The 22,420-nt window shown below is 28.8% G+C and overlaps 2 protein-coding genes across 4 annotated transcripts; both read left to right on the forward strand.

Moving 5' to 3' along the window:
• Positions 1–4,993: 4,993 nt before the first annotated feature.
• LOC111316721 (PPR containing protein (DUF179)) lies at positions 4,994–6,333 on the forward strand. Its single transcript, XM_022918800.2, has 2 exons — positions 4,994–5,205; positions 5,432–6,333. The coding sequence occupies exons 1-2, from the start codon at positions 5,061–5,063 to the stop codon at positions 6,190–6,192; spliced, it is 906 nt and encodes a 301-aa protein (XP_022774535.2). The 5' UTR covers positions 4,994–5,060; the 3' UTR covers positions 6,193–6,333.
• A 5,491-nt stretch (positions 6,334–11,824) lies between these two features.
• LOC111316718 (uncharacterized) lies at positions 11,825–17,789 on the forward strand. 3 transcript variants are annotated; one of them, XM_022918797.2, is made up of 5 exons: positions 11,825–12,434; positions 12,756–12,905; positions 13,853–14,073; positions 14,173–15,001; positions 15,269–17,789. In XM_022918797.2, exons 3-5 carry the CDS (start codon positions 13,855–13,857, stop codon positions 17,344–17,346), a joined length of 3,126 nt encoding a protein of 1,041 aa, XP_022774532.2. In that variant the 5' UTR covers positions 11,825–12,434; positions 12,756–12,905; positions 13,853–13,854; the 3' UTR covers positions 17,347–17,789. The 3 variants fall into 3 exon arrangements, with proteins under 3 accessions (XP_022774532.2, XP_022774531.2, XP_089609972.1); XM_022918796.2 differs by lacking the exon at positions 12,756–12,905 and having other exon boundaries at positions 15,269–17,747; XM_089753846.1 differs by lacking the exons at positions 11,825–12,434; positions 12,756–12,905 and adding an exon at positions 13,552–13,688 and having other exon boundaries at positions 15,269–17,739.
• The last annotated feature ends 4,631 nt before the right edge of the window (positions 17,790–22,420 follow it).

Here is a 22,420-nt window from a genome sequence, read left to right on the forward strand (position 1 = left end):
AAATTTTAAAAAAATTTTAGAATTGTTTTGAATTTTTTTAAATTTTTTTTAAGTTTCTAAAATTTTTAGAAATTTTTACAATTTTTAGAATTTTTAATATTTTTTACTAATTTTTAAAATATTTTTAAATATTTAAAATTTTTTTAAAATTTCTTTTTATGTTAATGTGGCGCTCACTGAACTTTTAACACATCAATATTTTATTGGATATTGATGTTGCATTAGTAAAATTGACTAACAATATTAATCTAATATATATCAACGTGATAACGATTTAAAGGTTTAGATACCAATGCGACAGAAAAATTATTTTAGATACCAAAGTGATAAAAACTTTAAAGTTCAAGGATCAAATATATATTTAAACCATTGAAAAATTATGAATAGATTAAAATTTTTAAAAAATATATGTTAGGAATTAAGAATAGATTAAAACTTTTAAAAAATATCTATATGGATTGTTATAAGAGATAATATTTCTTTTTTTTTATGATTGACAATTTTTATTTAAGAAAATTTTTAAATACTAATATCTATATGGATTGTTATAAGAGATAATATATCTCTTTTTATGATTGACAATTTTTATTTAAGAAAATTTTTAAATACTAATTAAATCATCTTAAATATTATTTGAGTTATAATCATTTTGCTAGAAAATTGAATCCAAGAGCAAATTTTCATTTTAAGTAACTTTGAAAAGTGAGAGTTAAACTAATATTGACATCATATTTGGTCCGATCCTTATTTAATCAAGCTCAGTTATTTATATTTTATTTTTAAATTTTATGATTATTATTTTTATTTTATACATATTTATATTCATTTTAATTCTTCTTTATTTATTGGTTTTTTTTCTCTTCATTACTTATTTTATTTTGTTTTGATTTATTTTAAATTCATTGTTATCTAGAAAAAAAAAAAAAAAAAAAAAAGAGAGAGACCGAAAATTTAAGGAAAAAAAAAAAAAGGAGATAAAGGCTTAGGCCAATATTTCGATAAAATTTTGAGGATAAAGCATAGCTTTTGAAGTTAACTTGATATTAAGTTCTTGCTTTTGAAGTTAACTTGATATTAAGTTCTTATCTGTTTGAAATTAACTTTGATATTAAATTCCTGTAGGTTGACTCTATATAAAGGGAAAATTGAAGCAAACAAAAAAAATCAGAGAGAGTGATCAGGAGCAATACAGAAATCGCCACCAGCAGGACGGCACTATTGGACCGAAAATGGAAGGAATGTGTTGCTGGTAGAGTGGCTGTTGGGTTGAAGAAGTCAAAAAAGAGAAGAAATGCAAAGAGGAGGAGGCTAGGAAGAGTTCCCCACTCCTTTGAATGGTGGGAGACTTGTTGCTAGCAGATTCAAGTCACAACATCGCAAGTTTTGGAAAGGAAGGCCAGCCTTGTTTGTTTCGTTGGAAGGCAAAGAAATAAGAATGTGAGAGAAAGAAGAAGATTTTCGAGCCAAATTTGAACTAATGCTAAAGCCCAAATAAATGCTCCAACCCAAAATAAAGCCTTGAGAGTCTAATCCAATTTGAGAAGGAATTGTAGGCCTAATTCAAAAAGAGAGCCCACATTAATTTTAATTTGGGTCTTAGCCCAAATTCTGATATTTTATTTTCTCTCTTATTTCGGTTTTTATTTTTAGCATTTATTTGTTTTATTTATATTTATTAAGGATACGTTGGTTAATAATTAAAAGATCATTTGAATAAAAATATTTTCAATTATGCTATTATTTCAATGATGAAATTTTAAGAAATTAAGAATGGTTGATTTTTTTTAGAAGTTTGTAAGTGAGAAATCTTTTCAAATTTAATCCAAATAGAGGAAAATTTTAAATAATATTTCAATAATAATTATTAATATTTATTTTTAAATTACAAAAAAAATAAATTTAATAAAAATGTTGAAAATGAATTAATAATTATTCCAACGATGAGATCCCTAAAAATTTCAAGTTGTAAATTTGTTAAGAAATATTTAAGTGAAAATTTTCTCTAAATTTTATCTAAATGGTGAAAAAATTTAGATGAAATTTCAATAAATAATTGTATTTTTTCACTAAATTAAAAAATTAAATTAAAATTTAAAATTGAGACTTCAAAGAAAATATTGTTATACTATTTTTTTTTCTAAAGATTAAGAAACTAACAAGAGTTTAGATTCTAAATTTAACCTAAATGGTGAAAAATTTTGAAATAAAATTTATAAAATAAAATAAATTTCAATGATAAAATTCTTAGTAATCACAAATTGATGATTATCCAAGACATTTCTAGATGAAAAAATATTTTTAATTTTGGTCCAAATGAAAGAATAATTAGATATATTTTCGACAAAGAAAATTTTAATAAACAAATTGATTAAGCTTTTCGATGATGAAAACTCTTCAAGAAAATAAATAAAATTTTTGAATACTCTTGAAGTGAGAAAGTATTTTTAAGAATTCTACTAGATTGATAAAAAAATCTTAAAAATTATTTTCAATATTAAATTTAAGATCATTAAAATCAAGACTTTATGATAATTTAAAATAAAATGATATTGTCTTTTGGATGGATACATGAGGGTGCTATAAACTTTTTCTTATCTAACTGAACTTCTGAACCCTAATTAGTAGTTCATAACCTATTCTTTTAGAGACCTTTAATTAAGCTTAGAAAGCTCCTTAAGAGGATAGATTCACTTAAGTGATCAATCGTATTTAAAATAAAAAAAATCAGTAACAATCCGTTAGTTTGTATCTAGGTATAGATCTATAGATCTATATACTATAACAATTAGTACAAGGTGAACAATATAATGGTATCATTATTATATATAATGCTATCATTATATATAAAATGTTTGTCTCCAAACCTTTGGCCTAGTGGCTAAAGGCGTTTGAGGAGACATCAATGGTCTAATTTCGAGTCAGTCTTCTCTTTTTTCCTTACTTGTACTAGGGCTTTACCCTCATGATATAATAATAATAATAAAAGATAGCTTAATAAAACGTTTTTATTTAGAGTTTAGGAGTTTTTTACCCTACGATAAAAAATGATTTTTTTTTTTTACAAAATTTTAGATTTGAATTCTCTTTTCTTGTTAAAAAGAATCTTTATTTAGAAAACATTTTGTTCAGAAATGTTAGGTGGCTAATTCAATTTCCATGTTTATACAAAAATTGTTGAGAAGGGATATTTCAATAATTAAAACTTAAAAATATATTTTAAAAGTTTTAAGCTTGGATTTTAAAATAAACAAAAAAAATTATAAACTAATAAAAAAATACATCATTGTATAAAAAAAAATCATATGTACCAATAAAATCATGAGGAACGATGATTGTTAGAATCGTGGAGTCTTTTTAGCACAAAGTTACATATGGTAAGGAGCATATCACAAGAGTTTATCATTGCTCTGATATCATATAAAGGCGAGACTAAAGGTAAACTATATTTTCTATTGATTAGTGCGTAAATTTACATATTTATACAAGTAGTGTGATAATCTACAAACTTAAGATAATTACAAGAGATAATTATATGAGATGAAACATAATACATTATCACTATCTTATGTTTGATTGATAACATGAGTAAGTTGTACTTGACTATATATTTTTATGGAGATGTTGTTTTGTTGAGACTTTATCTTTACCCCATTGCTTCCATAAAACGACCCAACTTATATATTCATAATTTGCATCCAACGTGAAATTAATTTTATAATTTTAATTTAGTATAATATTCATAAAATATTAATTTATAATATAAATTATATCTTGCTTTCCCTACTAAGCAGGATTGTCTAACATTTTCTTTTTAGTTTTTTTTTTTTGGGCCATGAATTTTGCTTTCCCTATTTTTTTTTTTCGGAAAAGGGAACATTCATGCTTTGTCTGTCATTTAGGAAAAAAAAAAGAAAGTCAACGAACCTTCGGCTCAACAGCATGGTGGCATTGGTTTGGAGGGCGACTCGCATTTGAGGCATTACTGGAAAATCTCGTATATCTGCATTATTTTGCCAAATACAAGTAATTAATACTTAGACGTATAAATATGAACCTAAAAGAATGCCAACAGTCATTTAATTTGTTAATAAAATATTAAATTTTTTATTTTAATAATAAGAATTTAAATTATGATAATCTCAAATATTAAAAAAAATTATACAATTGAGAATAAATCTACGAGCCTATCTCATTTCATGCATAACCACTATGACCTTTGCTCCTAACCTACCTCCCATTATTATAATTAAAAAGGTGGCACTTAGTTATCGGATGACGCCTAGCAACCCATTATCTCAGTTTTGGATTTGAAAATGATAAAGATGAAAAATTCAACATGTCTAAGTAGAAAGTGGAATGAGCAGCAGGCCCTCAAACTTACCTAATTTTCCAAAGGCATTTGGAAAATGGAAACCATTAGGATAACAGCATTATAAATGCTACTTCAAGAAAGCTCTGTCCATTCCCTTTTGACAATCAGAAAAACTTTTGGCACTAAGCCCTATCTTAATAAATTTTTTAGACACATAGAACTTCCACTTTGGAGCCATTTATATTCTTTCAATTGATGAATATCCATTATATATATATATATATATATATTATCCATTCATGAGAAGAAGAAAGCATTTTCGTCCTTTTGCCCTGACGGCCTTTTCCTTATCTTTTATCAGGAAGACAAACAACAAGCAAGCATAGGCTGCATAATTCGAAGCTTTTTGAGTTTTCAATTGCATTGAAAAGAAAAGTGAGCAGCATAAAATGTAAACGCATGTGAATGGCTAAGAGCATGACACATCATCTACAAAGTGTTAAAAGAAAAGTTCAATAATCTTAGTGACCAAATGTTCTCCAATTTTGCCATGTGTGAGTCATATCCACTGGCCCATACTATGCAAAGGTCAAGAAAAGCCCCCGACTTGGATCGAATGGGATGAGAATGAAATCAGCTTGTGGTGCATATTTACTCTCAATCCAAAGTATAAATTGCCTGGCATTAGCTCTCTTATCCTTTAGGATCTTCACTTGCATTTGACAGAACTAAACGAAGGAGACAAAATATGGAAGTTTGCTTTCTCTCATCAGATTCCTTCACTAGAAGTATTAAGCTTGTGCCCTCAATCAAAGCTAGAACATTCTCCTTTCCAAAGAGAAATTTCAGCCTTTTGCACTCTAGAAAAGTTGCTTTCCCAACTTCTATAACATGTAAGTTCTTCAATCTTCTTATGCGATTGCATTAATTTGATAAATCTTGTTTCCAGTTTGATTTTTCATTAGAATAATGTTATTTAGTCTGAATACTAATTGGCTTGGTTCCCTGTGCATATACAGGGAACCATTGCAAAATTTTTGGCCTCAAAAGCATTGCCGTTGAAAATGTTAAACTTGTTGCGTAAGGTTTTTGCGTAATCTAATGATTTGCCAATGATAGGCTGCCATGTGGATTCATCTGCCCACCCATTGGATGATGACAGCAAACCAACCCTTGATTCTGATTGGCGTACATTTAGAGCAAGATTAGTGGCTGTAGAGAAAGTATCAAGGCCAGAGGACTCCTCATCATGGGCCGATCCTGATACAGTAGCGGATCACCCTCCACCAGTTACAATTGGTGACAGATGGGCCCATACCATCCATGAGCCTGAAAAGGGTTGTCTACTTATAGCTACTGAGAAGCTTGATGGGGTCCACATTTTCGAACGGACAGTGATCTTGCTCTTATCGACAGGGCCCATAGGCCCATCAGGGATCATACTCAATCGACCGTCGCTAATGTCGATAAAAGAAATGAGATCAACGGTGCTAGATGTTGCGGGGACGTTTTCGGATAGGCCATTGTTCTTTGGTGGGCCATTAGAAGAAGGGTCATTTCTGGTGAGTCCAACAGGGGATGATCATAGTGTAGAGAAGAGTGGGGTTTTTGAAGAAGTGATGAAAGGGTTGTATTATGGGACAAAAGAGAGTGTAGGTTGTGCAGCTGAGATGGTAAAGAGAAATGTGGTTGGGGCAGGGGATTTCAGGTTCTTTGATGGGTATTGCCTGTGGGAGAAAGACCAATTGACTGAAGAAATCAGGGCCGGTTATTGGACAGTAGCAGCTTGTAGCCCAAGTGTAGTTGGTCTTGGCAGTGTAGGAAGTGTTGGGCTTTGGGAAGAGATTCTTGGGCTAATGGGTCCTAGAAAGGTTTGGTAAAGGGCAAAGTATTGGGATTTGATGTGCATTATGTGTTTCCGAATGGTGTAGAACTTAATAATATTTGAATTCGTATCATGAAAATTATATGTTATAATTTATATTGATATAAAAAATATAAAATATTTTAAGTTTATAATATTTTAGCATGTGTTTCAAAGATGAAGAATAGATTATTTGTTCAAAACTAAGACTGCTTTTTATTTAGCTGCAGAGGTAAAAAAAACAGGGATTATCATATGTAAAACAGAAATGTGGGGTGTGGGGCACATGAAGGTGCAATGGATTTGTCCTCATCTATTCAAAATTTGAACATAGAGATGCTTGAGATTTGAAACCAAAATTCCACCAAAAAAACATACCCATGAAGTTGCTACCCTAACCCCATATTAAAAAATGGATTAAACCTTTACCTTGATGACTTATCAGTTAATCATGTATAGATATTTCTAACACAAAATCTTTATCTTTCTTTTTTATTTTAACACAACAAATTTATTTATTCATGCCGATGTTATTGATATAAGAATTCGATTTTAAAACTCGAAATAAAAAATTTAATTTTAAAATTTCGAACATTCAAATGCCGTTGATATTAAAAAATAAAAAAATTCAAATTTAATTTTAAAAAAATTATGCATCAATAATTGAACTAATGCTAGCATGCAATATACAAAACACTTTTAACTAATTAGAACAATAGTTTTATATTATGGTCTACAACTGAACAAGCAAACAACAAATTGACAAATTGTAACAAACATTTAGACATGGTCCTCCCTGTAGACTATGTAGCTGTCATTTTAAATGTCAGCTTTATTAGTTAGGTAGGCAAGTTAAACAGGGGAGGTTTTCCAAAATTGATTGATGATTCAACATGTTCAACCAGATTTACGAGATGTCAAGATCATATAATTTATATACTATTAATTATAAATTTCACTTATATCTAACTAAAGCTAACAACATTAAATATAATATGATGATATCGTATAAAAATAATATAATTTAAAATTTTAATAAAAATTATATATAAATTTGATAAAATTAAAAAATATATTTTTTATTTAATGTATTAATAAAAATTAATACACATTAATTTTTATATTTTATACATATTTAATATAAAATAAATACGACACAAAAACATACATAAATTGCAATCTAACAAAATACCATAACTTAAAAATTTATAATTAATTGAAGTTGTGGATGGTTCAAAACTATTGCCAACAATAAAAAGAGTAAGAAGATATTATTTCATGGGAGGAAGCAATTATTGCACAAATGTACATACATATTAGCAGAATTTAATGTAAGTCCTTACTCCTGGGGACCCATCAGAGAAAATGCTTATCAGATCACATTTAAAATTTATTGTGCCCACCAATTTAGTTTGAAAGCTAAGGTCCCAACCCAAAATTTTGAATATTTCAAGCTGCAAAAAGAAGTATGTTTGCAGTGATCTTATCTCTTTTATTATTATTATTTTTTATTTTCCATTCAAAACAGACAGGCTTTTTAAAGTAGCTTTTGTTCATAATTTTGAAACATTCAAGTAGAAAGGGTAAAAAAACTCAAAATCGATGTTTTTGATCTAATCTGATTTTTTATGGTTGAGTGTTATTTTAAAAAATTGGGTATCAGATTTGGTCGGATCGAATGGTATGAAAAAAAAATCGAGGTCAGGTTTTAGATAAATCAAATTTTATCTGATCCGATATATATAAAAATAATTTTTTTAATAATTTTTTTAATTTCATAATTATTTATATATATTTAATTTTATATTTATATTAAAAATAATATTTTATTAATTTCGAATCGAATCGGGTTGAATATGATTTTATATAATATCGGATCAGATCGAGTTCGAGTATAAAAATAATAAAAAATTATCGGATCGAATTTGAATTCAAATTTTACATGTTTAAAATCGGATCAAATTCGGGACGAACAAAAACTCATTTCGACCCGACCCGCTGCCATCATTATTTTCAAGTTAGATCAGATTTTGCCTGAAAATGAAACTGGTTGTGATCCAAATTTGGTCAAAAACAAAGTAACTAGGAAAGAAATTCAATACAGGGGGAAGATTAAAAAGTTATGCTTCTTTTTCAATTGCAAAGTCCCCTTTAAAAAAATCATGTTTTTTTTACTCATATATATAATATATTTGATCGTTGTATATTATTAATTAAATTTGATAATTCATTTATTTATATTAAACACATGTAAAATAAAAAAAAATTATCGTGTTATCATGTCTTAATACAAGATACATTTTTATTATTTTTTTCAAATTCATATATATTTTTTATCAAAACTTTAATCTATTTTAGTTTTATATTTTTAGTGTTATTTTTATATCATATCATTGTGTGGTATTTAAAATTATTAAATTTGCAATTCTTGCTTTATGAAGAACAAATATAAATATATTAGGTTTTCATTTAAATTTGGAAATGAGTGCTTGCTTTAGTATTTTTTTTTATATATAAATATCATTTTAGATTAATTTAAAACTTATACAAATCTATAATCTATAAATAATATAAAAGCAATGCCCCCGTTAAAACAGTAAAATATATTCAATTGATGCTCCATTAAAGTAACACATGTGGATTCTTCCATTAATCAATAATAAACATATTATTACAGAATCTTTTGCTTCTTGGCTTAGTGACAAAAAAGCCTTAAGAAAGACATTAGAGTTTGAGTTCAAACCAAATCACTCACTCTCTTTAATAATTTAATGGAGAGATTTTGGAGAATTTCAATCATTTTTTTTTTTTTTTTGTTTTGGTTGGTTAAAAGTGGTGTATTTTAATTTTTTAAATAATTAATAATATATAATTTTTTTATTTTTATTTTTATTCAATCAATTAAATGAAATTAAATAAAATGAGCTTATCAAATTTATTTATCAAATAAACATATATAAGCTTAGGTATAAAAATTAATATTATTTTGTTATATTATGATCAAGGTTATTTTTAGATTATATTTGAGCTTAATTTTTTTTTATCGATTTTAAACATGAACTCTCCAACATCAACATGATACATTTATTATTTTACTTTTAAAATACGTATTACAAGTAAAGATAATAATGAATCAAATTAGAGAAAAATTAAATCTAAATCAGATCGAATAAAAATTTAATATAAATAAAATTAAATATTATGATTTTGAATTAATTTTTTATTTTTTGTATTTACTTTCGCATTCCTACCTACATGGGTTGAGTTTGAAAAAAGAAAAAAAAAAAAAAAAAAGCTCATTTTTTAAACTAATGGTTGTGAACTTACAAATTCTTTTCAACAAGGAATTAAATATAAATAGTAGCAGCTGGAAATAAATTTAATAATACAAGTTGAAGATTTCAAAGGAATAATAAATGTGATGTAAAAAAAAATGTCTCCTGCACGTTTATTCTCTTCAATATTTTTATTAATTAATTGAGAAGGAAGGTATAGCAGCTGATGATCATAATTGGACTAAAGAAAATATGAGTTTGCTAATAAATAGTTAGGTAAGATTCCTAGCCATATTGGATTTACACCAAAGTACACCCATAAAACTAATTTGAAAAGGCCATATTTCGGAGAACAAATCATTGCTTCAATGTAGAGCTAATTTGATCTCAAAATTAAACTTTTTTATTTATATTAGGAATGGACAAATCAAATCTAATTTTGTAAATAATAATAAAAATATTTATTATTGAATTGCACATTTGTTTGAGTACATAGTTGAATAATTTAAAACACTCATTTATTTCATTTTTAATTAGTAACAATAAATTTATTTACGAATTGAATTATTCGATCAGTTCATATATCTTGAGTCTTGAATAATGATTAAATATTAAATTATTAATAAAAAACTTTTTTTATTAAAATTTTAATTATATTTAAAACCCTCATTCACTTCATTTCAAATCTTTGTTTAATTATTGATATAATTGAAATTAATAGTGGTAATAATTTACAATTTTTTTTTCTTGTCACTTTTCAAATTTTAATTTTAACAATATAAAATCAAGCAATGTGTTTATAATTAAGAAAAATAGTAATTATATAAATAAATATGACAATGAAGTTCGAATATATGTTACAAAAATTATTTTACCTATTATTATGTTTATTTAGGATTGACAGTCCAATTCGTTTCCGGCAAGTTTCAACTTGATCTGATCTCATAAGGTGCATTTTTTTTTTTTAAATTGAATTTAAGGTTGAATCAGATAATATTAAGAAAAAATTGAAATCGGATCATGTTCGAATTATAGGCAAATCTGATTCGATTTGATTTGATATTACATAAAAATTATTTTTTAATTATTTATTTAATTATATATTTATATTTTAAAAAATAATATTTTATTAATTTTAAATTAAATCAGCTATAATTTATCTAATATCGAATCAAATCAAAGTAAATCAAATTTAAATATAAAAAAAATAAAAAAAATTTAAACCGAATCAAATTCAAATTTTATAAATATAAAACCAATTGAATTGAATTCAAACAAAAACTCTTCTCACCTTGACCCATTGTTAAACTACGTCCATCCATAAAATTTCAATACTAAATTTTATGAATTTTATAAATTAAAATTTGGAGATTGAGACAAGAAAATAATTAAGATTGAAAAGCGAGGAATATCTAATTGTCGGTCCAAAAAATAGTGAAGCCATCCATCGGACAAGACACAAAACTTATCAGTTAATGAACAACACTTAGAATAAAAGAGTTGGTTGGTGTAAAAGACCAAAAGATCATCGACAAATCACACAAGTTAGACAAACAAAAAGCCAATCAACCAAACATAAACAAACAAACAAATGCAATGATAATCCAAATAATTTGTGTAATTAATCTAAATTAAACTTGGGTTGTTCATCCGATTTGTGAGTTTGACCCGGTTAAGGTTGAGTTCTAAACATAAAAATTAATAAAATTATTTTTATTTAATTTTAATCTTAAAAAAATAAATTTTATTTTTAAATATTTTATATGCATATTTTTCTTTTAAAATTTAAATCTCTTAAACTTGACTGGATATTGAATAAAATTTTTAAATACAGACAATATTTAATCTAAATATATTAATTTTAATAAAAATTATATATAAATTTAATAAAAATAAAAAAATAGTTTATTTTAATATGTTAATATATATTATGATACAATATTTTTTATATTTTATATATTAAATAAAAATAAATAAATCTAAATATACAAATTATTAAATTTAAAATTATTTACGGCTGCTAATAATCAGGTTTAATTCAAATCTATAATTAGAAAAATTCTAAGACTAAAAAAACAGAAGAAAGGAATTTTCTTTTTTTGTGCCAGCGCGTGTGCCGGAACCTCACTTCCTTCCGAGTATTAAAAAATTAAAAATATTGTACTTTGTTTGGGATTGTTGTAGTTTCATGTGGCTGAAAGTGCGCGTGGGGGTGGTGACAGAGTCTATCAGAAACCAAGATTTTATAAGTGAAGGAAATGGTGGGGTCAGCCACTTTTGCAAACAGTTGGGGAATTTGTCGTTTTGAGTGAACCAGGTGTCTGAATTTTTCTTGAAGAAGTATTTTATGTGTACCCAAAAAGCATGGAAAGTGGGAGAGAATCTAGAAATTGTGAAATAAAAAATAAAAAATTTGTAAAAAAGATCATATCTTTCAATTCCTCGATAACACAGAAAAGAAAAAATGAAAAAAAAAAATTACATTAATTGCAAAACAAAACTATAGGTGAAGCAAAGTCTGATAGAATAATGAATTAGACCAAAAGTTGACAAATTTGAAGTCATTGTTGTTGTTAAGAGAGAGGTTTTTTTTTTTTTTTTTTTTTTTTCTTATTTAGAGAAGATCTCTTATCTGCGGTGTGGGATCTCTCTATTTTCTCTTATCAGATACTGGCCCAGCAGATCTGAATTTTCCTTATTTTTTTTGTTCTAGGCTACCCATGATCTGAACTCTTTTTTCTTCAATGGCTGGTTTTTCAGATATCCAATTCATTGTTTAGGCTCAACAAGCTCTTTGTTTCTATATTTTTGGTTCATTTAGATCATGGGTTGTTCCAGTTTTTTTTTTGTACTTTTTTCTGTGCTGCTACAGTGAATTGTCAGGAAACATGTTGGATTCCTTGTGGTTGTCATTTTCTGGATAATTTGATGATTTTATAGAGCAGTTTCTGATAAGAGGGGTGGCAAAGAAGATAATTATGAGGTGCACTTTTTTCTTCAAAAATTTTTCAAGTTGGATGATTGATTCTGTTTATTTATTATATCTGGAGTTTCCTTTTTTTTTTTACTCAATTTTGCAGCATGCATATTTTGGTGCTTTGATTGTATGGTTATTCCTCTCTCTTTCTTTCTGTCTGACTCTGAATTTCTATGTTTCTGGGTGTTTTATATCCATTTTTGCTTTTTTTACTTATATAGGCTACAGCAGCCATTACTATTAGTAAATTCTATTACAACAGTGCAATAGGGGTCAGGGAGATTCAGTTTTTCCCTCTGCTTGACTGCTTTATTGTTGGCCTAATAGGTTTATAGCTGCATTTCTCATTCTTGATTTGAGGATTTAAACCTCCTGAGGAATAATCTACAATTATCTGTTGGAATGTGCCCTTCTCGTTTTCCTTGATTTTTTTTGGTACAAAGAGGCCGGAGCTTGTGATAGAGGAAGGGCTCACAGGTACTAAGATTTGAATTTCAGGCTTGTTAGATGTCACGTGTCAAAGGACACTGAGTTGAGCTCTGGGTTCTTTTTTCCTTGATTTTGTGGCATAATGTTTAAATTTTAGTTAACGCATTGCATTCTGATGCATGTCCCCTAGTGTTTGTTTGTTCTTTTTAGGTAATCTTGTGTTTTTTTTTTTTTGGTTGTGTGAGGAACTTGACACAGATGTCATCCAGATTGACCATATCTGTAGACTTTTGACTTCTGAATGTGCATCCAGCTTGGTTTTTTATGAGTTTTTTCCAAATGCATTTCCCTGCTTATCAATGCAATAATGATTTATCAATTTTAGATTGCGTGTAGATTTAAGCCATCTTTTGTAAAGGCATGGTAATTGGTTGTGGAAAACAACAGTGAATTAATTCATGTTTGTGGCATTTAGTTGATGATTTGACTTCAGAAATGGTTAATATAAAAGACAAAAGACCTCATATACTCCCTGTAATACTTGGTGAATAGTCAGTTAATACGATTGCTTCTATGAATTTTCCAATTAAACTGAGTAATGCCTTTCTCTTTCTTACAGACACACCATAAGCTTCTATGTAATTTTCGTGTTCCTGGAAGTGAACCACTTCATTACCTGCTTATGATGTTGGAAATGGATTTTGTTTCTTCCTGTTAGTTTAACCTGTTGATTAGTGAAGTTGATTATGATCAGGGATGTTGGGGTGGTTTTGCGAAGATGGTTCTGGAGGCTTTATATTATGTTATTAAAGACAAGTTGTCTGCATCATTGTATGTTTTTGGTGATATGCAAGGATTTTTCTCTGTTGGCTGATCATGAACCATTGATTAGTCCAGTGAATCGGCTAGAAATACTCATTTAAAATACAAACTATGTCTTTTAGAATTTTTTTTTTCTGCCAACTAGTTCAATTCCTCATTTGTGATATTTGCAGGAATGGGAACTGAAGTACATTCAAACATGCAGCTTCGTGGATACTATTCCTTGAGGAATCTAAATGGCAATACTGGCAATGTTGGCTGGCCTTTACAGCATGAAAGTAGAAACTCAGGGCAGTACAATGACTTATTCCTGTCAAGGCTGGCAATGGGGGATGATAATAAGGAACAAATGAGGCAAACTATCTTGAAGCATGATTCGATATTGAGGCATCAGGTATGCCCTCTTTTAACTTTGTTGGACTATGATGTTTTTTTGAATTCTCAGAACTTGTTTTGGGATGCAGTTATCTGATGCTTGAATTTGTTTATCCAGCTCCATGAACTTCATCGTCTTTACAGAATACAGCGGGACATGATGAATGAAATCAAGAGCAAAGAAGGAAAAAAACATTTGATTCCTGTGGCTACATCACAGTCAAATCCTTTTTCATCTGGCTTTACGTCTGAAGATGAACAAAAGAGGTGCCGTGCTTCTGAATCACATTTGTTGGACTTAAACCGTTTTAGACCATCCACGTCTGATCCACATAACATCCAGTCTCAGTTTAATCCCTTGCAAGGGAATGTTGTACAATCTGGTTGCTGTTTGACTCAAAATGGTTTAAAGTTAAAAAACTGTGAAACATTGGAGTCTCAACGCAACACAGTTCAGAGCAGATTGTTCGACCTTGAATGTCCGGTCGAGGAATATATTAACAATAAAGATGTAGGTCAAGGAGTTTCTGCAGTGTCAGGATTGGAAAGTTACCATTTAAAAAGGAGTTATGAGGTTCCCCGTGAGAGGGATGGGAATTTATCCATGCACTACAATAGAAATTATAGTTGTAATGGTGAAGCTACCAGTTTCAAGTTAAATTTAAAGGGAACTCATGGTTTCACCGATTTGAATGAACCTACCCTGGTTGAAGAAGCATCTATTTCAGCTTGTGCTGGCATTCTAGGTAACATTACTTGCTCCAAAGAGGAGGTTCAAAGGAAGGACCTATCATCAATATCACACTCACATCTAGACTTCCACCAATGGGCTACAGAATTTTGCCAGGAACCCCATAAAGCAAGAGAGAGAGGGATTAGTCTTAACAATTTGCATTCGGAGGCTGAAAGGAGGCAAAATGGATGGTTCTCTAATAGACTTGAAAATGGTAATGTAGCTATGTTGCTAACAACTCTTTTGATGCTCAAATTTTTTTTGTCTATTACGTGTTATATCCTTGAATTTACTGACCCCAAAAACAAATCCTTTGAACTTTTGATGACTTTTCCATTTAATCCCCGAACCAAATAACACAATGCTTGCAAGAGAAACAAAATGATTTTTTTAAAAATTTTTGTTTAATAGCAGTTTTAGTTATTAGTGTTGCAACGTCGTTAAATTCAATTTGACACTTTGATATGACACACACTTTCAGGACAAACTAGAAGCAATGGAAGTTTTCATCTTGAAGATTTGAATACCCCGTGTAAATCAGTACAAGTTGAAACTACCAAGGCCCATTCTGCAATGTTTCTGTTATTTGATCAGAATAAGATAGAGACATGTAGAAAACGAAAAATTTTTGGCGTAGAAATACCTGAAAAGAGTAATGCTACGTCTGCTGTTGCATCACATGCACTTGATCCACTGCCTGTTCGTTCTTGGTCAGATTCAGCCAATTCTGGGCTCCTCTCTTGTTCAAGTTGGACTAAATTTTCTGGTAACTTGAGCAAGAATCTAGTAGGAAACCCTGGCTCTAGGACCTATGTCCAAATTAATGCTAGTTCAACAGCTTTGGGGCAGGGTCATGACATTATCAGGGGCAAGTTGCTTGTTGACAGCAATTCAAGATCTCTTCAAAGTTTTAGAGCTGAGGTATCGCCCCAAAATGACTTTCACTTTGGCTGTTCATCTGATTCCAAGGAATCATGTGGTTGCTGTCCATCGGTTGGCTTCTGCAACCAAAATGGCATCAGTGAGAGTAAATTTGCTTCTGAACAATCTGCTCAACATGGTCCTAAAATTAGCTTCAAACTTTTACCATGGATGGAGGCAAAGTCTGCAGTATCTCAAAATATGGGTGCAATGGCTGTGGACCAGAATGAAGAAATTTCTCATTCTAACTTTGTTTCTGTTAATGGATCAATAAAGCAGAACTCAAATGGAGGATTGTCTTGGTTAAGAGCCAAAAGACCATGTAATGAGAAACCTATCAAAGAAGTTGAAGATTCATGTCAAATGAATTTGGATTCCTCGCAAAACTGCTCTCACCAATTTATTGACAAAACTGCAATGAGAATCCAAGATTCCTTGTTGGCAACTTGCGTTGATGATGTGAAGCACAGGAAAAGTGATACTAATAAATCTTCAAGCAGCACAAAGCTTCTTGGGTTCTCCGTTTCCGAAAATATATGCAGAGATCTGCCTTCGCCCAACTGCCCCTTAAAACCGGGTTCTCCTGCTTCTGCAATTGATGGTGTTAACTTTGTTATGACTCAGGGTCCTCTGCCATCCAAATATGGACAGCAATGTCTAGTTGAGGGTCTGGTTGCAGAGAAGAGATCGGTTAATCAGAATGCTGATATCGGATGCATTGATTTGAATTTGTGCGTTATTGAAGAAGGGATAGAAGAAGATGTTCAATCAGCATCCAATGCTATGAGAACCAATGTGAGGATTGCCAATATAGATTTGGAGATGCCAGTGACCATTGAAATGGGAACTAAGGTTGCTTCTGGTTGTGAATCTCTTGAAAGCAACCTCACAAAACCTTCTAACTTGCTACATGATGAAATCAGTGAGTCTCAGGGATGTTTAAGCGTTTCTGCAGCAGCTGAGGCACTGGTTGCCATATCATCATCCTCTTTGACTAATCTTCAGCAGAAGGCCGGCTCTCACGATTTGGAAATATCAACAAGTGATTCCCTTCATTGGTTTGCAGAGATAGTTAATTCCTGCTGGAGTGATACTGAGAATTATGTTGGATCAGCCAATGGTGCATGCCTTGACTACTCAATAGCTGATGGGATTGATACCTTTGAGTTCATGACATTAAGTTTGACAGAAACCAAAGTAGAGGAGTGTTGTTATAACCCTCAAGTTCAAGAGAACAAAAAAAGTAAAGACACACTTCTGAGACGGCCACGGAGAGGACAAGCACGGCGAGGAAGGCAGCGGAAGGACTTTCAGAGAGATGTACTCCCCAGTCTTACTTCTCTGTCGAGAAATGAAGTGACTGAGGATTTTCAGATGATTGAAGGGCTAATTAGAGCAATTGGTGGAAACTGGCAGTCAAGTTTGACACAGAAGAATAATGCTAAGGGTAGTACAGGAAGGGGAAAGAAGCGTGCTGGAGGATCTACTCCTCCCACCATGACTGAAGACTGTTCAAACCAGTTTGAGCAAATGAAAACGGGACTTGAAGAAAACAGCCTAACAGGATGGGGAAAGAGGACCAGGCGTCCGCCACGTCTGAGATGCCTGATTAGCAGCCCTCCTCTAGCTATAAAATAATGAAAGAAAGATCAGTTTGTCATTTCAGAGTGAACTGGAAGTTCTTCTCATGGCTTTGCTAGTCAGGTTTTCCAGGCCAGAGAAATCCACATTGTACATGTTTCTTCTCATTTTCCCCTTTAACCATATTTCGGTGGTTTTCTCATATAGTTAAGTATCCTTAGACCTGATTGACTTGTATAATTCTTCATAACAAGTTGCATTGTCTCCCAACCAGAAAAGGAAAATAAGGACTGAAAATTTTCAATGTAGAATGTAAAATATTCTAAAGGATTTTGTTTGAGAGTGTGCAAGAACTGTTCCATGCCTTAACAGTTAAAGAGCTAATGCTTATCTTCTGTTCTTGGCTGATCAACTTTATTTGTCTGTCTATAAAATTTGGTATGATGTTGTAAAGCTTTCAGGCTTCTCCATGGCATTGCATTCACCACTTATTTTGATCCTGTTTCCATGCAATTGCAAAACAAAAACTGTTAATTTAGATGGATAGGATATGGATAGGATCTTCATGCTTAAGTATGCAGGTCATATTAAGAAGTGGGCGTTTTTGCTTTGGTTAAGGTGGTTAAGGCAGCTCCCATCTACATTTGTTGATTGTCAAAATCCAATTGAAATTATAAAGTTAAAGCCTTCTAAACCAAGATCAACATTCAACAATACCCAAAAAGATAAAGAGTTTACACTTGATTCACAATCAATGTATAAATTTTATATAGTTTCAATGAACAATATGATGTAAAAGTTTAAAAAAACTGTGTACTTATTATAAAGATTTCTAAAAATTTATATTTACTCATTAATGATAAACGTCATATAATATGCTGATAATATATAAAATTTATATACTGATAATGCATCAAATATAAACTTAAAGATATATAAAGAGAGCTTAGTGGGATAAAGCAACCATGTTGATTTATTTCACAGTAAAACTATGGTGCTTACAAAATGAAAATAGAAAGCAAATTCTTAAATATCAACCCTCAAGGGAAGCTATTGCATATTAAAAGGTTAAAACTTATTTTTACACTAAACTTTTATTTGTATTTTAGAAATTTCATAAAGAAAACTCAAAGTTTCTAATCAAAAGTGTTTCTGCTTTGTTAATTCACACAAGGTTAATGTCATGGTAAAATAATTAGGAGAAAATGTAATGATTAAATAATGTTATATCATCTATCATTTATATATAAAAGTGTAAATTTTAAAAATATTAAAAGTGATTGATATAAATATCTCTATGAATTTTTAAATTAACAAATATTGCTTTTATTAATTTATTTTTATATTTAATTTAATTCAATTAAAATTAAAAATAGAGTCTTTACAAAATTAAATTACTTAAAACTTTGAAATTTTAATTCTAAAAGTAATAAAAATTATTAAATAAAATAGTGTTATTAATTTTTTTTTATAAATTTTAATTTAAATGAATTTTTTTATTATTAGACTTCTTTTTATAATTAGAATTAAAAGTGTTAAAATGATTTATTAAAATACCTTTAATAAAATTTTAATTTAAAAATTTTTTCAAGTAATTGATTAAAATACAATTAGGAAATTTTTTCCATAAATTTTAATTTAAATGAATTTTGTTTTTAATTATTAGACTTTTCTTTTATAATTAGACCCATTTAAGGCACATAATATGATATTTATATAAACTGAAAATAAAAATAGAACGAGTTCAAAGCTTATTAGTATGTATAAGTTTGTCTATTTATATGAAATTTATTTTTTTATTGTTGTAAAAGTAATTTCACATATAATTTATGTCAAGAAATAAATTCATTAAAAATAATCATAATTAAGTCGATGAAATATTTTTTTTTATTTTTTGCTTTTCAATTTCTTGTTTTAATTAATTTACTTACTACGTGACTACAATAATTAAGATTTTTAGTGATGATTTTCTTGTGATTGTAAGCAATATTATCACAAATATTAGTTTTTGCGACGAAATATTTTTATAACACTATTGTAATAAATAATTTTGATGTATTGTTATTCGGTCACTAATATTATAACTAGGTAGTTTCTCGTGCGTTATTACAATTTAAATTGATATTATCCATTAACTTTCCTCAAAGAATGCATTTATGAACAATTTACAATTAGACTAATAAAACAATTTCATTACAAATTTTCGATAAAAATTTGAGGCACAATACAATAAAGATAGGCTAATGAAACAATAACAATTGTAGATTGATGTGCCTAGGTTTTTTTTTTTTTTTTATGGGAACAAAACTCTAGAAGCAAAGAATGGTTACTACAACAAAAAATTTCTGAAAATTTTTAATCTAATACTACAACCATGATAAGTATATTTCGTAACCGAAAATAGATTTAGAAAAAAATGGATTTACTTGTCTGGGTTTGAAAGAGAAAGGATTAGAATAGTATGGACAACCAATGAGCCATTAGCAGCTTGATTTTCTCATGAAATTGAAAGAATGAATATTCATGTACTTGGGACTATAAATAGTTGGAAAATGATTGAAGGAGGGGATTTCAAAGGGGAAGGATTGATATGAATCGTTTCGACTGTTTGGGATTTTGAGAAATTTTAAGAGAATATTGTTATGGATTTGAATAATTTCAACAAACAAAAAACTTGAATAATTATTAGGGATTTTAGACAAATGGGTTAGATAAATGAATGAGAGGAAGGGAGTTATTTTTTTGAAATTTTTTTTTTTTTTGCCAAATAAAGGTTTAGTTTGTTAGAATCCTCGCAAAAGGATTCAGTGGATTTCAAAAACCAAAAAATCTGGATAATTATGAGGAATTAAAGGAAATTAGGTTAGATCAATGAACTGAATAAATATTTTAGTTATACAAAAAAAAATCACCGATTAATATTTTATTACAAATGTGTTGTTTTTTTGGTTTACCTCATTTATATTACTATTTGATGCCACGTGTCAACAAAATAGACACTGACGATAAAAATACGTTGTTGTGGATTTAATGAATTTCAACAAATAAAAAACTTAAATAATTATTAGGGAGTTTAGACAAATGGGTTAGATCAATGAACAAGAGGAAGAGAGGAATTTTTTTGAAATTTTTTTTTGCCAAATAAAGGTTTAGTTCGTTGGAATCCTTGCAAAAGGATTCAATGAATTTTAGATGTAAACATCTTAATTTATTCGGGCTCAAGTCCATTGAGTTTGGTTTAACAAGATTTGAGTCTCAACCTATCATACTTGATTCAATGGAATATAGGTGTTAGGCTCAATTGTTTATTATTTTTTTTATGAGCTTTATTTTATTTTATTTTATTTTTATTTTAGTTAATGATAAGATAATAATAAAATAAAAAATAGAAATCCAGTCAAATGTGAGATTTAGAATTAATTAAAAACTCTCATAATTCAATTTATAAATACTTCTATTGATCAAAGGCAAGAGGACATAAAACACACAAAATAAAAGCAAAAAAAGTGTTTAGAAGAGCAGAGGCAATTTTAGAATTTTTATAATTTTTTTTGAATTTTTGGATTTTTTAAAAAAAATTTCTAGATTTCGATGAAATTTTTCGACGTCAGTTGAATTTTTCAGTGACTTTTCAGCACCGATTGAATTTTTCAACAGGCTTCCTAGAATTCAGCCCAAATTTCAGTGCCGGTTGAATTTTTCGATGACTTTCCAGCGAATCAACCCAAATTCCAACAACGCTTTTCAGAATTCGACGAAGATTTAATCGAAATTCATCTGATTCTAGAGAAAAAATGAGAGAAAAAAAGGGAAGAGAGATAAGGAGAAAAGGAGATCTGAAGCAGAAAGAAAGAATTTGGCTTTTTATAGGGCCCTGAAATGACGTTGTTTTGAAGTTAAATGACTTCCCAGGATCTACGTGTTTTCATTTGGACGACCCAACCCGAGCGTTAACCCACGTTTCAACCCGCTCCCTAGAAGCAATTGTTGAGTCGAGCCATGCACCCCGAGCCGCACTTTCCAACCTCCTCCTGTGTTTACAGTTGAGCTGTTTCGAACCGTTTTAGCCTAGTTGTATCTTTTTGTATTTTTTAGGGTTTTTGTTTATTTATTTTTATGTGTTTTTTTTAGTATTTTTGTATGATTAAATTAAAAAAATAATAAAAAAAAATAAATTTGAGAATAAATATTAATTATCCAATGATGAAATTTATAAAAATTTCAAATAGTAAATTTTTATAAAATTTTTAAGTGAGAAATTTCTATAAAAATTTTATTTTCTCTAAATTTGTCTCAAATGATAGAATAATTTAGATAAAGTTTCAATAACAATAATTAATATTTATTTTCAAACAAAAAAAATAATAAAATAATAAAAATTTTGGAATTAAATATAAATTACCTTAAGATGAGATTTTTAGAAATTTCAAATGGTAAATTCCTAAAAAATCTCTAGGTGAAAAATTTCCTCTAAATTTGATCCAAATGGTGAAATAATTTAGATGAAATTTCAATAAAAATAATTATATTCTTTTCCAAATAAAAAAATGATTGAAAATATTTGATAATTATCTAAGGATGAGATTCTTAGAAATTTTAAATGGTAAATTTCTAAGAAATCTCTATGTGAGAATTTTTTTTAAATTTTTCCTAAATAGTGGAATAAATTAGATGAAATTTCAATAAAAATAATTGTTATATTATTTTCTTACTAAGGAAAAAAAAAGGGGAAAAAGAGGAATTTCTAAATAGGCCTAAATAGTGAGAAATTTAGAAATTCAAAAAGAGAAAATATTTTTAATTTGACATAAATGGTGGAATAATTAGATATATTTTTAATAAAAAAATAATAAATTAACTTTTATTCTGAAATAGAGCCTCTTCAAAAAATCAAATGAGATTCTTGAATACTCTTGAGGTGAGAAAATATTTTTAAAAATTCTACCAAATTGATAAAAGATCTTATAAATTATTTTTAATATTTGAACATAAAAATTTAAAACCATTAGACTCAAGACCTAAGGATAAATTTAAAATAATATGGTACCATCATTTGGATGGGCATGTGGGGGTGCTATAACTTTCCTCACATGTAACCAAACTCTCGAACCCTGCCCTGATTAGTAGACTT

This window comes from Durio zibethinus, chromosome 24, assembly GCF_047325235.1.
Source record: "Durio zibethinus cultivar Kanyao isolate XHJ-2024 chromosome 24, ASM4732523v1, whole genome shotgun sequence".
In the NCBI taxonomy this organism is placed as follows: Eukaryota; Viridiplantae; Streptophyta; class Magnoliopsida; order Malvales; family Malvaceae; genus Durio; species Durio zibethinus.

Excerpts from the sequence above, each read along its gene's own strand:
- LOC111316721 (XM_022918800.2), top strand. The coding sequence starts at position 5,061 with ATGGAAGTTTGCTTTCTCTCATCAGATTCCTTCACTAGAAGTATTAAG. Across the intron at positions 5,206-5,431 it reads TTTCCCAACTTCTATAACAT|GCTGCCATGTGGATTCATCT; the intron begins GTAAGTTCTTCA and ends TGCCAATGATAG.
- LOC111316718 (XM_022918797.2), top strand. The coding sequence starts at position 13,855 with ATGGGAACTGAAGTACATTCAAACATGCAGCTTCGTGGATACTATTCC. Across the intron at positions 14,074-14,172 it reads ATTCGATATTGAGGCATCAG|CTCCATGAACTTCATCGTCT; the intron begins GTATGCCCTCTT and ends TTGTTTATCCAG. Across the intron at positions 15,002-15,268 it reads CTCTAATAGACTTGAAAATG|GACAAACTAGAAGCAATGGA; the intron begins GTAATGTAGCTA and ends ACACACTTTCAG.